The sequence below is a fragment of the Natrix helvetica genome, assembly GCF_964273705.1.
Source record: "Natrix helvetica genome assembly, chromosome: 1".
Lineage (NCBI taxonomy): Eukaryota > Metazoa > Chordata > Lepidosauria > Squamata > Natricidae > Natrix > Natrix helvetica.
The window spans coordinates 248,282,442-248,297,296 of record NC_138548.1 but is presented as its reverse complement, the minus strand read 5'-3'; the positions used below and the strand labels follow the sequence as shown (position 1 = coordinate 248,297,296).

General features: G+C 38.9%; 1 protein-coding gene across 2 annotated transcripts in view; it reads left to right on the top strand.

Moving 5' to 3' along the window:
• The window catches only part of ACOX1 (acyl-CoA oxidase 1), a 28,284-nt gene that overhangs the window by 2,087 nt on the left and 11,342 nt on the right, over window positions 1–14,855 (top strand). The window contains exons 3-7 of one of the 2 annotated variants that reach the window (XM_081934090.1): window positions 6,112–6,272; window positions 11,380–11,487; window positions 11,988–12,107; window positions 13,412–13,527; window positions 14,339–14,508. In XM_081934090.1, coding sequence (XP_081790216.1) covers window positions 6,112–6,272; window positions 11,380–11,487; window positions 11,988–12,107; window positions 13,412–13,527; window positions 14,339–14,508 — 675 coding nt within the window. Of the gene's footprint in view, window positions 1–6,111; window positions 6,273–9,240; window positions 9,402–11,379; window positions 11,488–11,987; window positions 12,108–13,411; window positions 13,528–14,338; window positions 14,509–14,855 lie in introns of both variants that reach the window. The other variant, XM_081934089.1, reaches the window with a different exon arrangement.

Sequence of the window (14,855 nt, the reverse complement as noted above, 5' to 3'; positions counted from 1 at the left end):
GTCCACAATCAAGCCCAAAATTTCTGTTACTAAACAAGACAGTTGTTAAGTGAGTTTTGCCCCATTTTATGGCCTTTCTTGCCATAGTTGCTAATTGAATTAACGCAGTTAATTTAGTAACATGGTTGTTAAGTGAAAATCTAGCTTCCCCATTGACTTTTCTTGTCAGAAAGTTGCAAAAGGGGATCACGTGACCCCCATTTATTGTCGGGGGGCGGAAACAGCTTTAAGGTTGGTTTCGGTGGTGAGAGCTTGCTACCATTTATAACAAGGATGGAAAGTTGGGCAGCATATCGAATTTTCCTGTTTATAATCTTTTTATGAAGGATAGATTTGCTATTATGTTGCATGACAATCATAACTCAGTTCCTTGATGCAACAACCTACAGTTTCCAAAAGCAACCGTTCTTTTGATATAAAGCAGCAATCACTGGTGCTTTTAGCAAGTGGTACTGTTCCAAAGGATTAAATTGTTCCATTTTGGGCCTACAAGGGTTCTCATAAAATGTGAGCTTGCTGACCAGTGCAAAGCATGGGGATCAAATGATTCTACAGAAAGACCTGCACTGATTGTGAATTACCTACTGGGCACAATTTATATCCTGATATTGATCTTTAAAGCCTTAAAATGATTTCATTATCTGGAGGGAGCTGCCTTGTCCACTAGGAATCCACCTGGTTATTTAGATTAGTAGGAGAGGCCCTGTTGAATATAACCTGCTCATAGAGGATATCCTGTCTGCTGGGGGTGGGGGCAGAACTTTATTCTGTATGGTTCTCAAGCTAATGGATGTTACTGTAGGGCATTGTGTTTGGTTCCCACTTTCCTGATTTAAAGAAAAATAAACCCATATTTCTTTCAATCAGCTTTTAATCATTAATTGACTTTAATTGAATTAGTGGTACTGTTATGTTCCAAAGCAGCTTTGTGAACTTATACATAGAAAAATGGGAAATGAGCCAGACAAAGAAGTGTTCTGTTTATCTTGTCTATTGAGCAAATTCTGTTGCTGGCACAGCTGTCTTTTTTTTAATGGCAACAAATCTGAGAGTGGCATTTAGCGAGCTCAATTCTTTTAGCATTCATATCTTTCTGATCTAGACTACCACTCTCATTTCTTAATTTCACATTTAGGTTTACCCTAGATTCTCCTACAGTTTTCTAAATGTAAGGTTGAAGCGAATTAGTAGAAGACGTGAAATGCTATTCCTTTTGTTGTTTGTGGATAAAAATGGCGTAATAAACAGGCTCGCGTTGAAAATAAATCAAGACAAGTAGAATATGAATACCTACCACATGATCTTTTCTTGGGTAAAGAAAAAACTTCCTGAATAGACAAATCTTGTTGCTATTTTTTCATGCAGGGTATGTCCCTGAAAATTTGTGGCAGAGGCTCAGGATTTAGGTTTTGAGGATTAGAATAATTTTGTTATGGTTGAAATGGCTTAAAATGTGAAATGTAAAGCAAAATACTTTTTTTTTATTTACTGCATTGAAAAAAGTAGGAAATCACTTTTTTCTCTCTTTGCATTTCTTTCTGTCTTAGTTTTTTAATTTTTGTTTTTTTCTGTATTTTTATCTTATAGCAAGGGGGGTCCAAACATAAGGCTTAAGTTAACTTAAGATGCGTCACACACTGGCCACGCCCACCCCTGTTTTAGCAAAGGGGGGGAAGTCACAATACATCACATGACGGCAATGTGATAGAAAGAAGGACTAGGGGAGACATGATAGCAGTGTTCCAATATCTCAGGGGTTGCCACAAAGAAGAGGGAGTCAAACTATTCTCCAAGGCACCTGAGGGTAGAACAAGAAGCAATGGGTGGAAACTAATCAAGGAGAGAAGCAACTTAGAACTGAGGAGAAATTTACTGACAGTTAGAACAATTAATCAGTGGAATAGCTTGCCTCCAGAAGTTGTGAATGTCCCAACACTGGAAGTCTTTAAGAAGATGTTGGATAGCCATTTGTCTGAAACGGTATAGGGTTTCCTGCCTAGGCAGGGGGTTGGACTAGAAGACCTCCAAGGTCCCTTCCAACTCTGCTATTGTATTGTATTCATGCTGTGAGTTTGACACCCCTGTCTTATAGAGAAACTTAACAAAATAATGTATTTTTTAAAAAGGGATTATTTGCCATTTAGCTGTTAATTGTCCCATGTCCCAGGAGTAGGAGTATTACTTTACACTGATAATTTCTTCCATATTTTACACTGGCGGGCCTTAATAACAAATACTGATAGGAAAGAATAAGAGGCAAAGTATGTCAGAAAGTGACTGTGGGCCCTTCTGCCATTGTACTGTTGGCAACCACAAATTGATTAGATCCAGCAAAGTGGTAATTACTGTGCTTTTAAGGAAAAATCTCTGTAAGTAAAATCGGGTGATTCTGCCTATAACAGTGGTACTCCGCCTCAATATCTTTAAGATGGGTTTCAACTCTCAGAATCCCCCAGCTTTTCTGCAGAAGCTCATATATCTTAAAGCTGATGAGATTGAGAAACACTGGCCTATAAGTACACATATACACAAACACACCCACGCAATGTGTGTGTAGCTAGTCTAACAGGTTTTGTGATCCAAAGTGCTATTAAGAGAATTACTAATTGGATGGCTCCAGTGTTGCAGCACAGCATAGAGGAAATCTAATTTTTTAAACGCTGTACAAAGGCTGTTCGGCTAGGCCACCTATTGAGCTTCATTGCTTTAGGAAATGAGTCAAAAGCTGCTCATAAGATTATGTACCTGTGCTCTTTCACACCAAGATAAAGTGGTTGGCTGGTAAATGACTTTGAAAAACTTCATTGCTACAGCCATCTGTTCATACACATGAGATTGTGTATTGTGTGTAAAAGATTTTGGCTTATTGCACCACAAGATCTTCCAGTTGTTTCCACAGAGCTAAACCACCATGCTGGTTTTTGTACAAAGCGTTGTAACTGAGTGGGTGACTTGATTTTAAAAAAAAACCTAAGACAGCAGTGTTCAATCAGAATAAGCAAGAAAAGAAAGGAATCTATTCATAACAAACTTATGTGTGCTTGGACACCTTTTCTTGCAATGAAAATTCATCTTAGAAAGATTTAAAGAAACAGCAGATGGAAAAAAAAGTTCCTGTTCTGATCTAAGCTTCCTGAGACAGTAAAAATCACACAGTTCCCAAAACCCTTTTCATTTAAACGGCTGTGAATTATATTCATTCACAAGCCCATAATGAGTCACAAACAGTTTGTGAAGAGTCCAACAGAAGTCTGCCACAGTCTTTCAGGGCAATGCTGATAAGCACCCACCTTTATCTCCCTTGAAACACTTCCAGAGACCTAATTGGCAATTAGTTTTGCAAGGCCAAATGGAGCACAGAGTCCAACAGAGCTTTAGAGTTTAAACCGACCAAAATGAACAAAATTGCTTCCTGCAAAGGCTGACGTCTGTTTGCTCCTCTTTTATGTCTTATGGGAGGGGCCAATCATCTCCAAGCCTTCCTCAGACTCCAGGACTGGCCCATGTTCCTTCCCAACCTCCTCACTGTCTGACTCTGCTGCCAGCTCCGCAGGCCGCCAGCGGACCACAACAATTCCCCAGTTTTACAAAATTGTGACATGGTTTTAATTGCCTGCAAGAGCTCTTGATTCCTTTCAGAAAAACCTCAGTACTGAATGCCAAGAAGTGCTCAGCAGAATAATTGAAATGCTGATAATTATTCTGATAACTAGTCCAATTGTCAAATGTGAATTTGATGTCATGCAGTGCTGTTCTTAACCCCTTTGCTCTTGCAACTGTTAAAAAGTACTCACACTCTTATGGTGATGCCCTTGTTGGATATTTGAATTTAACCAGCGTCCTTGTTAAAGGATGGTTTTTGGAGCATATGCACAGCACTACAAGAAAACTGATTAACTGGTAATACAACCCATTCCAAAAAGTACGGGTAATCCTTGACATATAACCACAATTGAGCCCAAAATTTCTGTTGCCAAGTGAGACAGTTGTTAAGTGAATTCTGCCCCATTTTATGATCTTTCTTGTTAAGGGAATCACTGCCGTTTTAAAGTTAGTAACACACTTGTTAATAGAATCTGGCTTTCCCATTGACTTCCCTTGTCAGAAGGTTGCAAAAGGCGATCAGATGACCTCAGGACACCACAACTGTCGTAAACATGAGTCAGTTGCCAATTGTCTGAATTTTGATTTCAGGACCACAGGGATTCTGCAAATCTTATAAGTGTGCAAAATGGTCATGTCATTTTTTCCAGGGCTGTTATACCTTTGAACGGTCACTAAATGAACTGTTCAAAGTCGAGGACTACCTGTTCTCAAAATGGCCTTGGATGCAGCTTAATACAGCTTAGTCCTACAATCAACAAATGCGAATTAATATTAATTACAATTTATCAAGAAATATATCGAAATATATATTGAGTAGGAAAGCCTCACTTTTAATTAAGCCATTTCTTAGAGAGAGAGAAAGACAAGAGAGAGAAAAATAGGATATTTCCTGGCTCTTAAGCACAGGTGAGAAACAGACATAGGATCAATATGTTAAGAACGTTCCCCTTTATCTATTTCTTACCCTCATCAAAGGTACAAAAGATGATGCAAGTTCCAACCATTCTAATCAAGATGGATTGAATATAATTTCCATATATGTAATAAACAGGAAAACAACAATCTTGAAAAATATAGTGGTAAACTTCTATTTCCTCAGGAAGGTTAAACATAATAGATTTGCACCAAATCCTTTTTTTAAATAGGGAGTGGCTTGAACACTATGGGATTTGCATTGAGTTAGCTGTTATTATGGAAGATATCCAAGTTGACACTCCTATTTTTTTAGGTCACGTATAAACACCTCTCTAAACGTGTACATGCATGCACAAATGTATTGCTGCTGTTAAAAAACACGGTTGATATACTTTCCGCCCATCACTTGAATATAATGTTTATCTGATTAAATCTGATCCAGAATTAAATCCCATCACTTGAATATAATGTTTATCTGATTTATCTGATCCAGAATTTAATCAGACACCTTAATCATGGATTCCATGCCTCTTTCACCAAGGATTTAGAAACCACTTACACAACTGTATGTAACTCCTGAACAAACCTAACTACCCAAGCTTTATTATACAACATAGAGCCCCGATGGTGAACCTATGGTATGCATGCCAGAGGTGGCACACAGAGTCCTCTCTGTGGGCATGAGCACATGTAGGCATGCACGCCTTCCGGTTTGGGCACTCTGTGTCAAAAAGGTTCACCATCACTGACATAGAGCAAGGATCCCATGGCTGCTATTTGTCGTGATATATGAAATCTACAACAACCTGTTGAAATGTGCCCATTCCCCACTATGGGCAACCTTGTCCTTCTGCCCAGTTTTCCCTACTCACCAAGGATTCTCAGGTCTCATTTATCTGTTTTGGGGCGTCTCTCTTTTCTGACTCATCCAAGGCCTGGAGAAACCAATTTATTTATGTAAAGCCAGTGTTGTTTTGAAATCCCAGAAACTAACCTCAGGGGAAAATTAATACCAATGAATATATTCTACCCCTTAATCAAGATGCCTATAGTTGGCACACAATGAGGTGTAGCTACATGACTTATCTGTATTCATGATTACTTAAAACACCCTTCTTCTTTCTTACTCTCAGCAACTACTCAGTTGACAAAACTTAGCTGAAATTATCATAACAATGTTGCAGCATATACTTTATTTTGACCCACTATGTGGGTCAACTGTGGTGAATGGCTTTGTTTTGTGTATAATTGAGGTCATTGGAAGTATTTAAATATTATGGGTGTTCATAGGTTTAGTTTACTGGGAGTAACAGAAACAGCTTAAATACTGTTGTAAGGAATTCTGATCAGGACTGAATAAAAGATTGTCAGGAAATCTCAGGGTGGTAGATTAGGTTGGGAAGAGGGCTGAGGCAGTACCGAAAAAAGTACATGGATGTGATGCTTTCTTAGCATCATTTCTAACATCACTGAAACTGAAATAGTTAAAGGAAACAACATCTGCTTACATGCCTATTTACAATTGGAGTAAGGGTCCTTGGCCCTTGGAATAATGGATGTGACCTGATCTGCTATCTCTCTCTCCCACAGAATATGCATGGGCAAACACATTGCACCCATTGACGTGCACTTCAGCATGTTTCTGCCCACCTTAGAGAGCCAATGTACAGATGCTCAGAAAAAGAAGTGGCTGCCCCTGGCCTCCCACTTCCAGATAATCGGCACTTACGCTCAGACGGAATTGGGGCACGGTTAGTTCTTTTCAGCAATATGGGTATTCCAATACAGTATTATTCATATTTGCCTGGCAGTGGGTTTAGAGAATAAAGAGCAAGCAGGCAATCCTGGATCAAATTTAATGTGTTGATTAGGGTTGTTGGAGGGTTATCTGCTATTTGGGTGTTACAGGTGCAAAGCCAATATGAAAGCTATTTGTGCGTTGTACGTTCATTGCCTTGGACTTTTGTATATCATGCTCTTAAAAATCAGAGGGTGGTGCAGTCACTTAGAGGTGGAACTCTGTTCTGTCCCAAGCCTCTACAATATATACGGATGCAGACTTGGCTGTCTGCCACAACTAAAGAGGGAGATAAGCAACCCCTTGGCTGGGAGCCCAGAAAATTATCTCTAGGAAAACAAGGCCTGAACTCACGGAATTCTGCAAACTTTCACTACACCTTGATTAGCAAACTGTTGTTTCCTGCAAAATTCCCCTCCCGTCACCCCACCTATAAGCTCTCTGGGAGGGGCCAATCAGTAGCCACCTGTTCCTATTACTTCTGTGACCCTTTTTCCAAAGCTGCTCCCTCCTCCTCGCAGCCCTACGCATACGTACATCAGGGACAGCCTCCCTCTGTTCTTCCTCACTGCTCCCTGACTCAGACACCACCTGCTGGCCAACAGGCCTCTCTAGTCCCTACTCTGACCCTGAACACCCCCCAGAGTCTCCCTCAGCCTCCAGGGCAGTTCCATAGTGTTCATCGCTGTCAGATTCCACCAACAGCTCAGCCGGCCGCTGTTGGGCCACAACAAGCTCTCATCTCACAATCAGGAGGCTGTGAGTTCGATCCTAGGTAGAGGCAGATATTTCTCTCTCTGGGCACAATGAGAATATATCTGCTGCAAACTTCGCATTGGCGACAGGAAGGGCAACCAGCCAATAAACACTCAGCTCCATTCAGTTGCCCAGACCCCATACCGCAGGGGATTACGGGGTCATTAAATGACAAAAAAAATGTTCTTAAGAATTAGCATGACGTGACACAATTATTTTCCTTGCCAGGCTGAAGTTTTCTCTATAGTTGGGAAGCATCAAATAAGTTTGTACTGAAACTATATGCAGGGCAGTTCACATGCAGACTAACGGCAATTTCACACATTGGAAACTATAAGCTACATGCTTATGTATTGAACAAGACACAGACAAGTATGATGGTAACCGTCAGGTGCAAAGAATCAGGACCAAATGTTAAGGTCCCGTTTAGAAGATGTATTGCTCAAATCTATACACAAGAATCAAGTCAACTACATTGGCACTAAATAGGAGTCATCGAAATTCAAGGAGGATTGGATTTGGAACATTTGTGGACACATAACGATTTTTTAGGTTGAGTCTCCTCTTGACTACACCCCCAGGCTTTGCTTCTTCTTCCTCGGCGATAACATAAATAAACTAAAATGAATTGCTACCAACTGTCCAGCTGGTATGATCCTATATGATTTGCATATGGTATATTGCAAAATGGTACACTGACATTGCATAATTTGATCTAATAATGTCTTTGGACAGATGAGCTGACTGTAATAACATTCTGCTATAAACATTATGTTAAAACGCCTTCGTAGGAACATGCACCATTAAGGAGTTTTTCTTTTCATTTAGAGTGGAGTCGTGACTGGATAATTTACTTTTTGGAATCTTATTTTCTTGCTGTATCTTCTTTGTCAACTGTTTTCATGTTAACTGAAATAAAAGAGAGGAGACAATCTTGGCTCGCTTCCTTCATTATAGTATATGTTTGTGGGGAAAATTCATTTATTACTATCCTGGCCATTTTTATATTGGAATCTACATATTTTAGATATGTTTCACCTAAACCCATCTGGAAAGAATGAAAGCATTGGTTCCCAGGTCAACATTTTAATTTGATTGGCAGGAAATAGGACTTGTATTCATAAGGATTTGTTGAACCGATTAGCTCAATGGATATCAACTGGCAGAAAATTATCTAATACGGGATGAAGTAGAACAGAAACACCTATCAAGGAAGTTCTGTATATGGTCTTTTGTCTCATTTAGCTAATGCTCCTACATCAAGATGTGTAGTAGTGCTGTTCCTTTGAAAACGTTCTATTTTTTTTTTTTTTCTGTCATCCCAAATTTAACAAAAGTGCTTGATTAGTATGCTGCATTGCAACAAAGCTAAAAATGTGCCTGGATGAAAAGAAAATGGCTCTGGTTTCCAAATGTGCTTTCTGCAATCAGTCCTTGGAGAATGATGCATATGTAGTCTGGCTTGTTGGGTTAAATCATGACTACTGATACCTCTTGAAAAATCTTTCGCTGTTTTGAATGCACCCATGAATTTAACAACTGCGCTTCACAAGCATGACCACTGGAATTTTGGTACAAAGCTATGAACAGGCTTACTAGCTTTAATTGCTGATTCAGAGCACCGTTCTTTTCTTCCCAGAAGAACCTTTGAAAAATCATTTAAAACAACAGATTGAAGCAACACAAGAAAGAGGATAATTGTAGTGTAGACTGGCTTTGAATAAAAGCTTTTGAGTAATTTCTCTCCTCCCCCAAATTTCAATTGGATAAAGTTTTATTGCTTTGATTTCATTATGGAACATTGTTAACTGATTTGTTCCTTTTTCAATTTATGTACAGAAGCTAATATTTATATTCTCTGCTTATTTTCAATATGTTTCCAGGAAACACAAAGACATTATTCTAGAATTTCTGGAATAATATTGCCTTTTATTAATCACCTGAAACCAGTCCCCCTTTTGTGATCAAACAGAGAATCCTCTATCCTTCGGGTTGATGTAAGGTTCTGTAACTCTGAGGAAAGAATGGTGCTTTGATAAATATTCTTGCTTCATTCTGATTTATCACATTATTTTTGTCTTCCCTCTCCAATCTTGCACCTCTAATCTCACCTGCTTCCACCTATAACATCCCTTCACATTCCCTCCCCTGGCATTTCTTTACAGCTGCCTTCATCAAGGACGGCCTGAGCCTTTGGACATCCACCTGGGCATGTTCCTTCCCACACTACTAACCCAGGCAACGGTAGAACAGCAGAATCGCTTCTTCATGCCTGCTTGGAACTTGGAGATCATTGGCACATATGCCCAGACAGAGATGGGACATGGTACAGTACTTCCAAGTCTTATTTCACAGGGTAGACTAGCTTTTGCAAAAAAAAAGTACCAGTTCTGTTTCTTGATAGCCTGAGTCAGTGTTGGCGAACCTTTTAATCACTGAGTGGGAAACGAGAGCGCAAGCGTGTGTGCCGGAAAGCGGAAGAGCAGCCACCCTTCCCGGCGCATGCGCAGTCTGGGAAGATGATTTTCTGGTTTCCGGTATGCACAGGCTACCTGGTCTTCTGGTTTCTGGTGGACATGTGTGCACAAAGACCAACTGGCGGGTGCATATGCATGCACCAGAAACCAGAAGATCATATTTTTGGCACACGCATGTGCACCAGGTGGCTGCTCTTGTGGTTTCCAGCGCTCCTGTATGAAGCGCTCCTGTATGTGCTCAGAGAGATGGCTCTGCATACCACTTCCGGTACACATGCTGTAGTTTCGCCATCCTGGGCCTAGGTCCTTTTGGCTGTTCAGATGGCAGCAACATGCTTCTCCCCTTAAGAAAAAGCAGCTGTTCAGATGGGCATAGAGGCAGAGGTTTCTGATGATACAAAGACAGCTTATTTGTTTTTTTAAAAATTGTATTGCCGAAGAGTCAAAGCACATTTTCCGTTGATTTCTGAATGCCTTATGGTTGGCATACGTAAAACATTCTAATTACACAAAAATGTGGGTTTTTTGCACTTTAGAAAGAATAACAATTAGCCAATGCTCCTAAGCAAGAGAAGTTATATACTTTCTGCTTTTTAAAACTATTTCAGCTTTCCTACTGGCTCAGATTCATTCAGTCATTAACTTACATACACTCAAATTTTATGGGAAACATCTTGCTTCTCAAATGGTTGTTTTTATTATCTTTAAATAAAATAATACCTTTTGCAGGGCCACTTGGAATAATTTCTCTTCTGTAGACTTTCCTGCGCCTTCTGATAGGCCTCTGACGCAAACTATTCTTGTCAGTTTTATGAAAGGGAGAAATTGAAGATGAATGTGATAGGCATCCAATGTTCATGTCTAAATCTAACTATTATCATAGAACCATACTTGTACGTACGTACGTACGTACGTACGTACGTACATACATACATACATACATACATACATACATACATACATACATTACAATCAAGAGAAGGAAGCCCTGGGGAGATTCCCACCTTGTTCCAGGACTGGTTCATGTTCTGAAGAAAGGGCTGAAGATACCTTAAATGTCATTCGCTCCAAAAATCAAAAGTGCTATCGTGTTCTCCAAATCTATAAGACAAATCTACCTATATGAATGCAAGATGATTTTAAAAGAAAAAAAGAAACTACTTCTAACTTATAGTGAACATTTTTTTTATTTTATATACATACACACACACACACAAGTCAATACATCACCTGTGTTGGATTTTACTGCTCTGTTTGAAAATTCTGGATGTCGAACAGCAATCGGAATGTTGATAGCGGCTGCAGGAGGAAGAAAGTGAACATGAAGGAGGAAGAAAGTGAACATGAAGATCTGGGATTGAAAAACATTACAGAAGCAAATGTTGAACATTTTAACCTGGTTCTGAAGATTTTTCTGCAGGACAACATCTGGATTTAGAGAAAAAGCCATTTTTACCCTAAAGCTTCTTTGAAAAAGAATCATCATGGGACTCTTTTATTTGCCTTGTCAGATATCTAAAATATACGGTATATTTGCACATGAAGATAAACAATCAAGACAAATGACATGCATAATTGTATAACAATTTGACAGCATTCTTATATTAATAGGGCAATTAATAGAGGGTGTGCATCCACTGTTTCATACATGCTTTTCTGGTAATGTTTTTGCTGTTAACCATTATGTAAATGTGCATTTGCAGGCAGTTTTCCTATTTGCACTGCTTGGCTTTGCATTGCTAATGAAGTTTGTTGAAATAAATCTAATTATGTATGTTTGGGTTGAGCTCTGCAACTGTTGAAATAAAATTTGCTACCTCCCTACAGGAACCCATCTCCGAGGCCTGGAAACTACTGCCACCTATGATCCTGCTACCCAGGAATTCATCCTTAATAGCCCAACTGTGACTTCTATTAAGTGGTGGCCAGGTGGATGTAAGTGTATTATTACACAATTAAAGCTAAAGGAAGAGCTGTTGTTGTTTTTTCCTTTGGACTTTCTAAGTGTGGAGACCATTAACTATTGATGTGTTTTGAAACATAACTTTGGCTGCATAATATTTTTGACTATTCTGTACTGTAGAAAGTATGAGTAAAAAACCTCTGGTTTCTGTTTTAGGGCGAAGCCGTATAATCAACATAATCAAATTAACATTGGTTTTATTAGCCTAATATAGTATAGACATCAGACAGAATTAAATGTTTCTGTTTCACTGATTCTACATATTCCTCATTTAATAATTCTGCATATTCTTTATTCCTTCTATTTCATTTCAGCTTGGGAGTAAAAGGAAATGGTTTTACATCATAAAATCTACAACATGTAGATGTCTGTATTATTGTCTGTATTATTATTTTTGAGATCAACATGTACATAAAATGCTTACTGGACTGTACCTACTAAGTTGTCTTTCTCCCCCCCTCCCTTCTTGCAGTGGGCAAGACATCAAACTATGCCATTGTTTTGGCTCAGCTTTATACCCAAAACAAATGCCACGGCTTGCATGCTTTTATTGTGCCTCTACGTCAGTTGGGAACCCATGAACCACTACCAGGTATTAAGTCCATCACTACTAAGTTACTACCCTTTCTCAACTAGGGTTGTGTGAGAGATTGGTAGGGATTCCTTGAGAGATTGTGTTTTAAAACCAACAATGTTTTTTTTTAACTTTGTGCTTTCAGTTGTGAGAATTTTCACACACCATATTCAGCTGCTGGCTTGGTGCTTTGCCGTTGTCGTAATCATTACACATTGCGTAGGTTAGAAGTGAATAGCATTTTGAAGTTTTCATGGTTTTTGCCATTTTTATACAGGGGTTCCTTGAAATCTGAAAATTATTTCAAGGTTGCTTCCTGGGTTTAAAAAAAGGTGGAGAAAGTCTGCTCAAGTGAATATTTAGCATATTTGTAGATATTTATGTTGCCAAATTAGCTGCCATATAAATGAATCACAAACTCCGTACTGAAACAATATATGATGTCCAATGTGAAACATTTGGCACCACAAATCTTCAAAGGCTACATCGTGTTGCGAAAAATTGAATATAAGTACGTGCAGTCCTCAAGTAGATGATATAAAGGAAGCAATGTTCATAAGAAAGCAAAATATTCGTACATACAGTGCTGTAGTTTTTCAGTTCCATATTGCAGCATATCAAGGAAAGTTGGTTTTTATAGTTTAAATGATTACAATTGTACATATTAAAATGCTTTAAAAGCTCTGACTTATAATTAGCGGAAGTTACCAAACTAGAGACTTTTTCAAAGAGCAATAAAAAGTTTTCCTTAAAGCATGTTATTAGCAGTACAAGAATAGTAGTTTGTAAAGAATATGGAACCTTAATAATGGAACCTTCAACAATTTTGAAAAGGGGGAAAGGTTGCTGAACAGAGTCCATTTTACAACAATAATCCTTTATCCATTAATTACATTTAATTTGTCATAATTCACGTAAGGTTCAAGTAATATTGAAATTCCCTAAAACTGTGTGTCTTAGCCCATGCTGCAATGATAAAATAAAGTTGTAGCTCCTTTTCACATTTGATGTCAAGAACTTTGGATCTCAGTGAATTAGATAGGGTTAGGTAAGAACCCATACCCAACTCATCTGGATAGTAGGGAAGTCTTCCTCCACATTGATGAATGGATAGGGTTTGAAGACTCACTCCTAACTGAAAATCACAGCCAGGTCATAGTTTTGGAATTGGCATCATAGGTGCTTCCACCAGTCAGCACTTTGAACTAATTGATGTTGGGAAAAATGATACTTTATGAACATCCCCCCCCCGCCCCCCAATTCAATTTTGTATTAAGAATATTAAGAACCAAATAAATGTATTTGGCTTATTCTGTTTGCAGGCATCACCATTGGTGACATTGGCCCAAAATTTGGTTATGACGACATGGATAATGGCTACTTAAAAATGGACAACTTCCGTATCCCTCGGGAAAATATGCTAATGAAGCACGCCAAGGTAAGCAGTGGGTCTTGTTTTGTTTCTGCTATTTATCTACGCCAGCTGTTCAGACAGCTTGCAAGAGAGACTGCCCAAAGTCAGTGTTTCAAATTCTCAGGAGGTAATTGATCATCTGATAGTCAAAAGCAATCCCCAAGTTTGTGTTAAAAAAAGGAGCATCAGAGGTAAAAATCCAGCTGTGTCTCATTTGTTTGGGAATTCTGTTTGTTAGGTTTCTCTCACTACCAGCTCTTGAACTTAGCTTTCTGGAAATGTGTTCAATGGTGTGTTTGTTGCAGTTTATGGTAACAGAGGAGTCCCTGTCAAATGAAGGCAGTAAATGGGAGGGCATGGTGACTATTAAGGTCAAATAGATTCTAGCTTCCTCCCCACCTCCTACATAATGACTCGTAATAATATGTTAACTATCTGGTCTTCCTTTTCATAAATTTACCAGTCATCTGTATTATTTAACCACCTTAACGTTACTGATTTTGTTGTCAATGCACATGAAACTGATTAGATAATATGACCTAGTTAGCATGAGAATGATGACATTGGCTTCACAACATGTGCCAAGCAAGAGACAATTAGCAAAATGGATTTAGGCAAGCCTATTAATTTTAAATTATTTACCTGTTACTTCACGTCAGTGATTCATTTACAACACCAATGAGTAGGAATTACTTCTAAAATATTTTTGAATAGGGTCCTAACAAGAAAATTTTAGTGGATTCAGTGATACAGCACACATTGTTGATTTTTATAAGCTTACAAACCATTACTTGGTGGACAAACTCTTTCCGCTTTCACTACTTTATTCTGCTAGGTTGAACCAGATGGCACATATGTGAAGCCTCTCAATGCCAAGCTGACTTATGGGACCATGGTATTCATCCGTTCAATTATCGTTGGAGATGCTGCTCGCAGTTTAGCCAGAGCTTGTACCATTGCCATCCGCTATAGTGCTGTGAGACATCAGTCTGAGTTAAAGCCTGGGTAAGAAGCCTGTGTTAATATCCCTAAGGTCAGTTTTCGTAATGCCATAACAATTGGCAAATCCCTCTGCTACCTTGCCCATAACACTTTTGTCCATGAAAAAATGGATGCGACCTCTTTAAAAAAACCAAAGGTTTGACTGTCAATATAAGTTCTGTTGGGAAGTGCAGCTGACAAGAACAGTGTAGAAAAGCCCAGCGATGACCTTGGAGATGTGCAGGATCTGTTCGCAAAACTTGAGGAAAACCACTAAGTATAAGAAACAGACTTGTCTTCCCTTCACTCTCTTTGGTATAATAGGAAGGAGGGAGAAAACCCTGTCAGACCTCCAAGGATCTACTATCCTA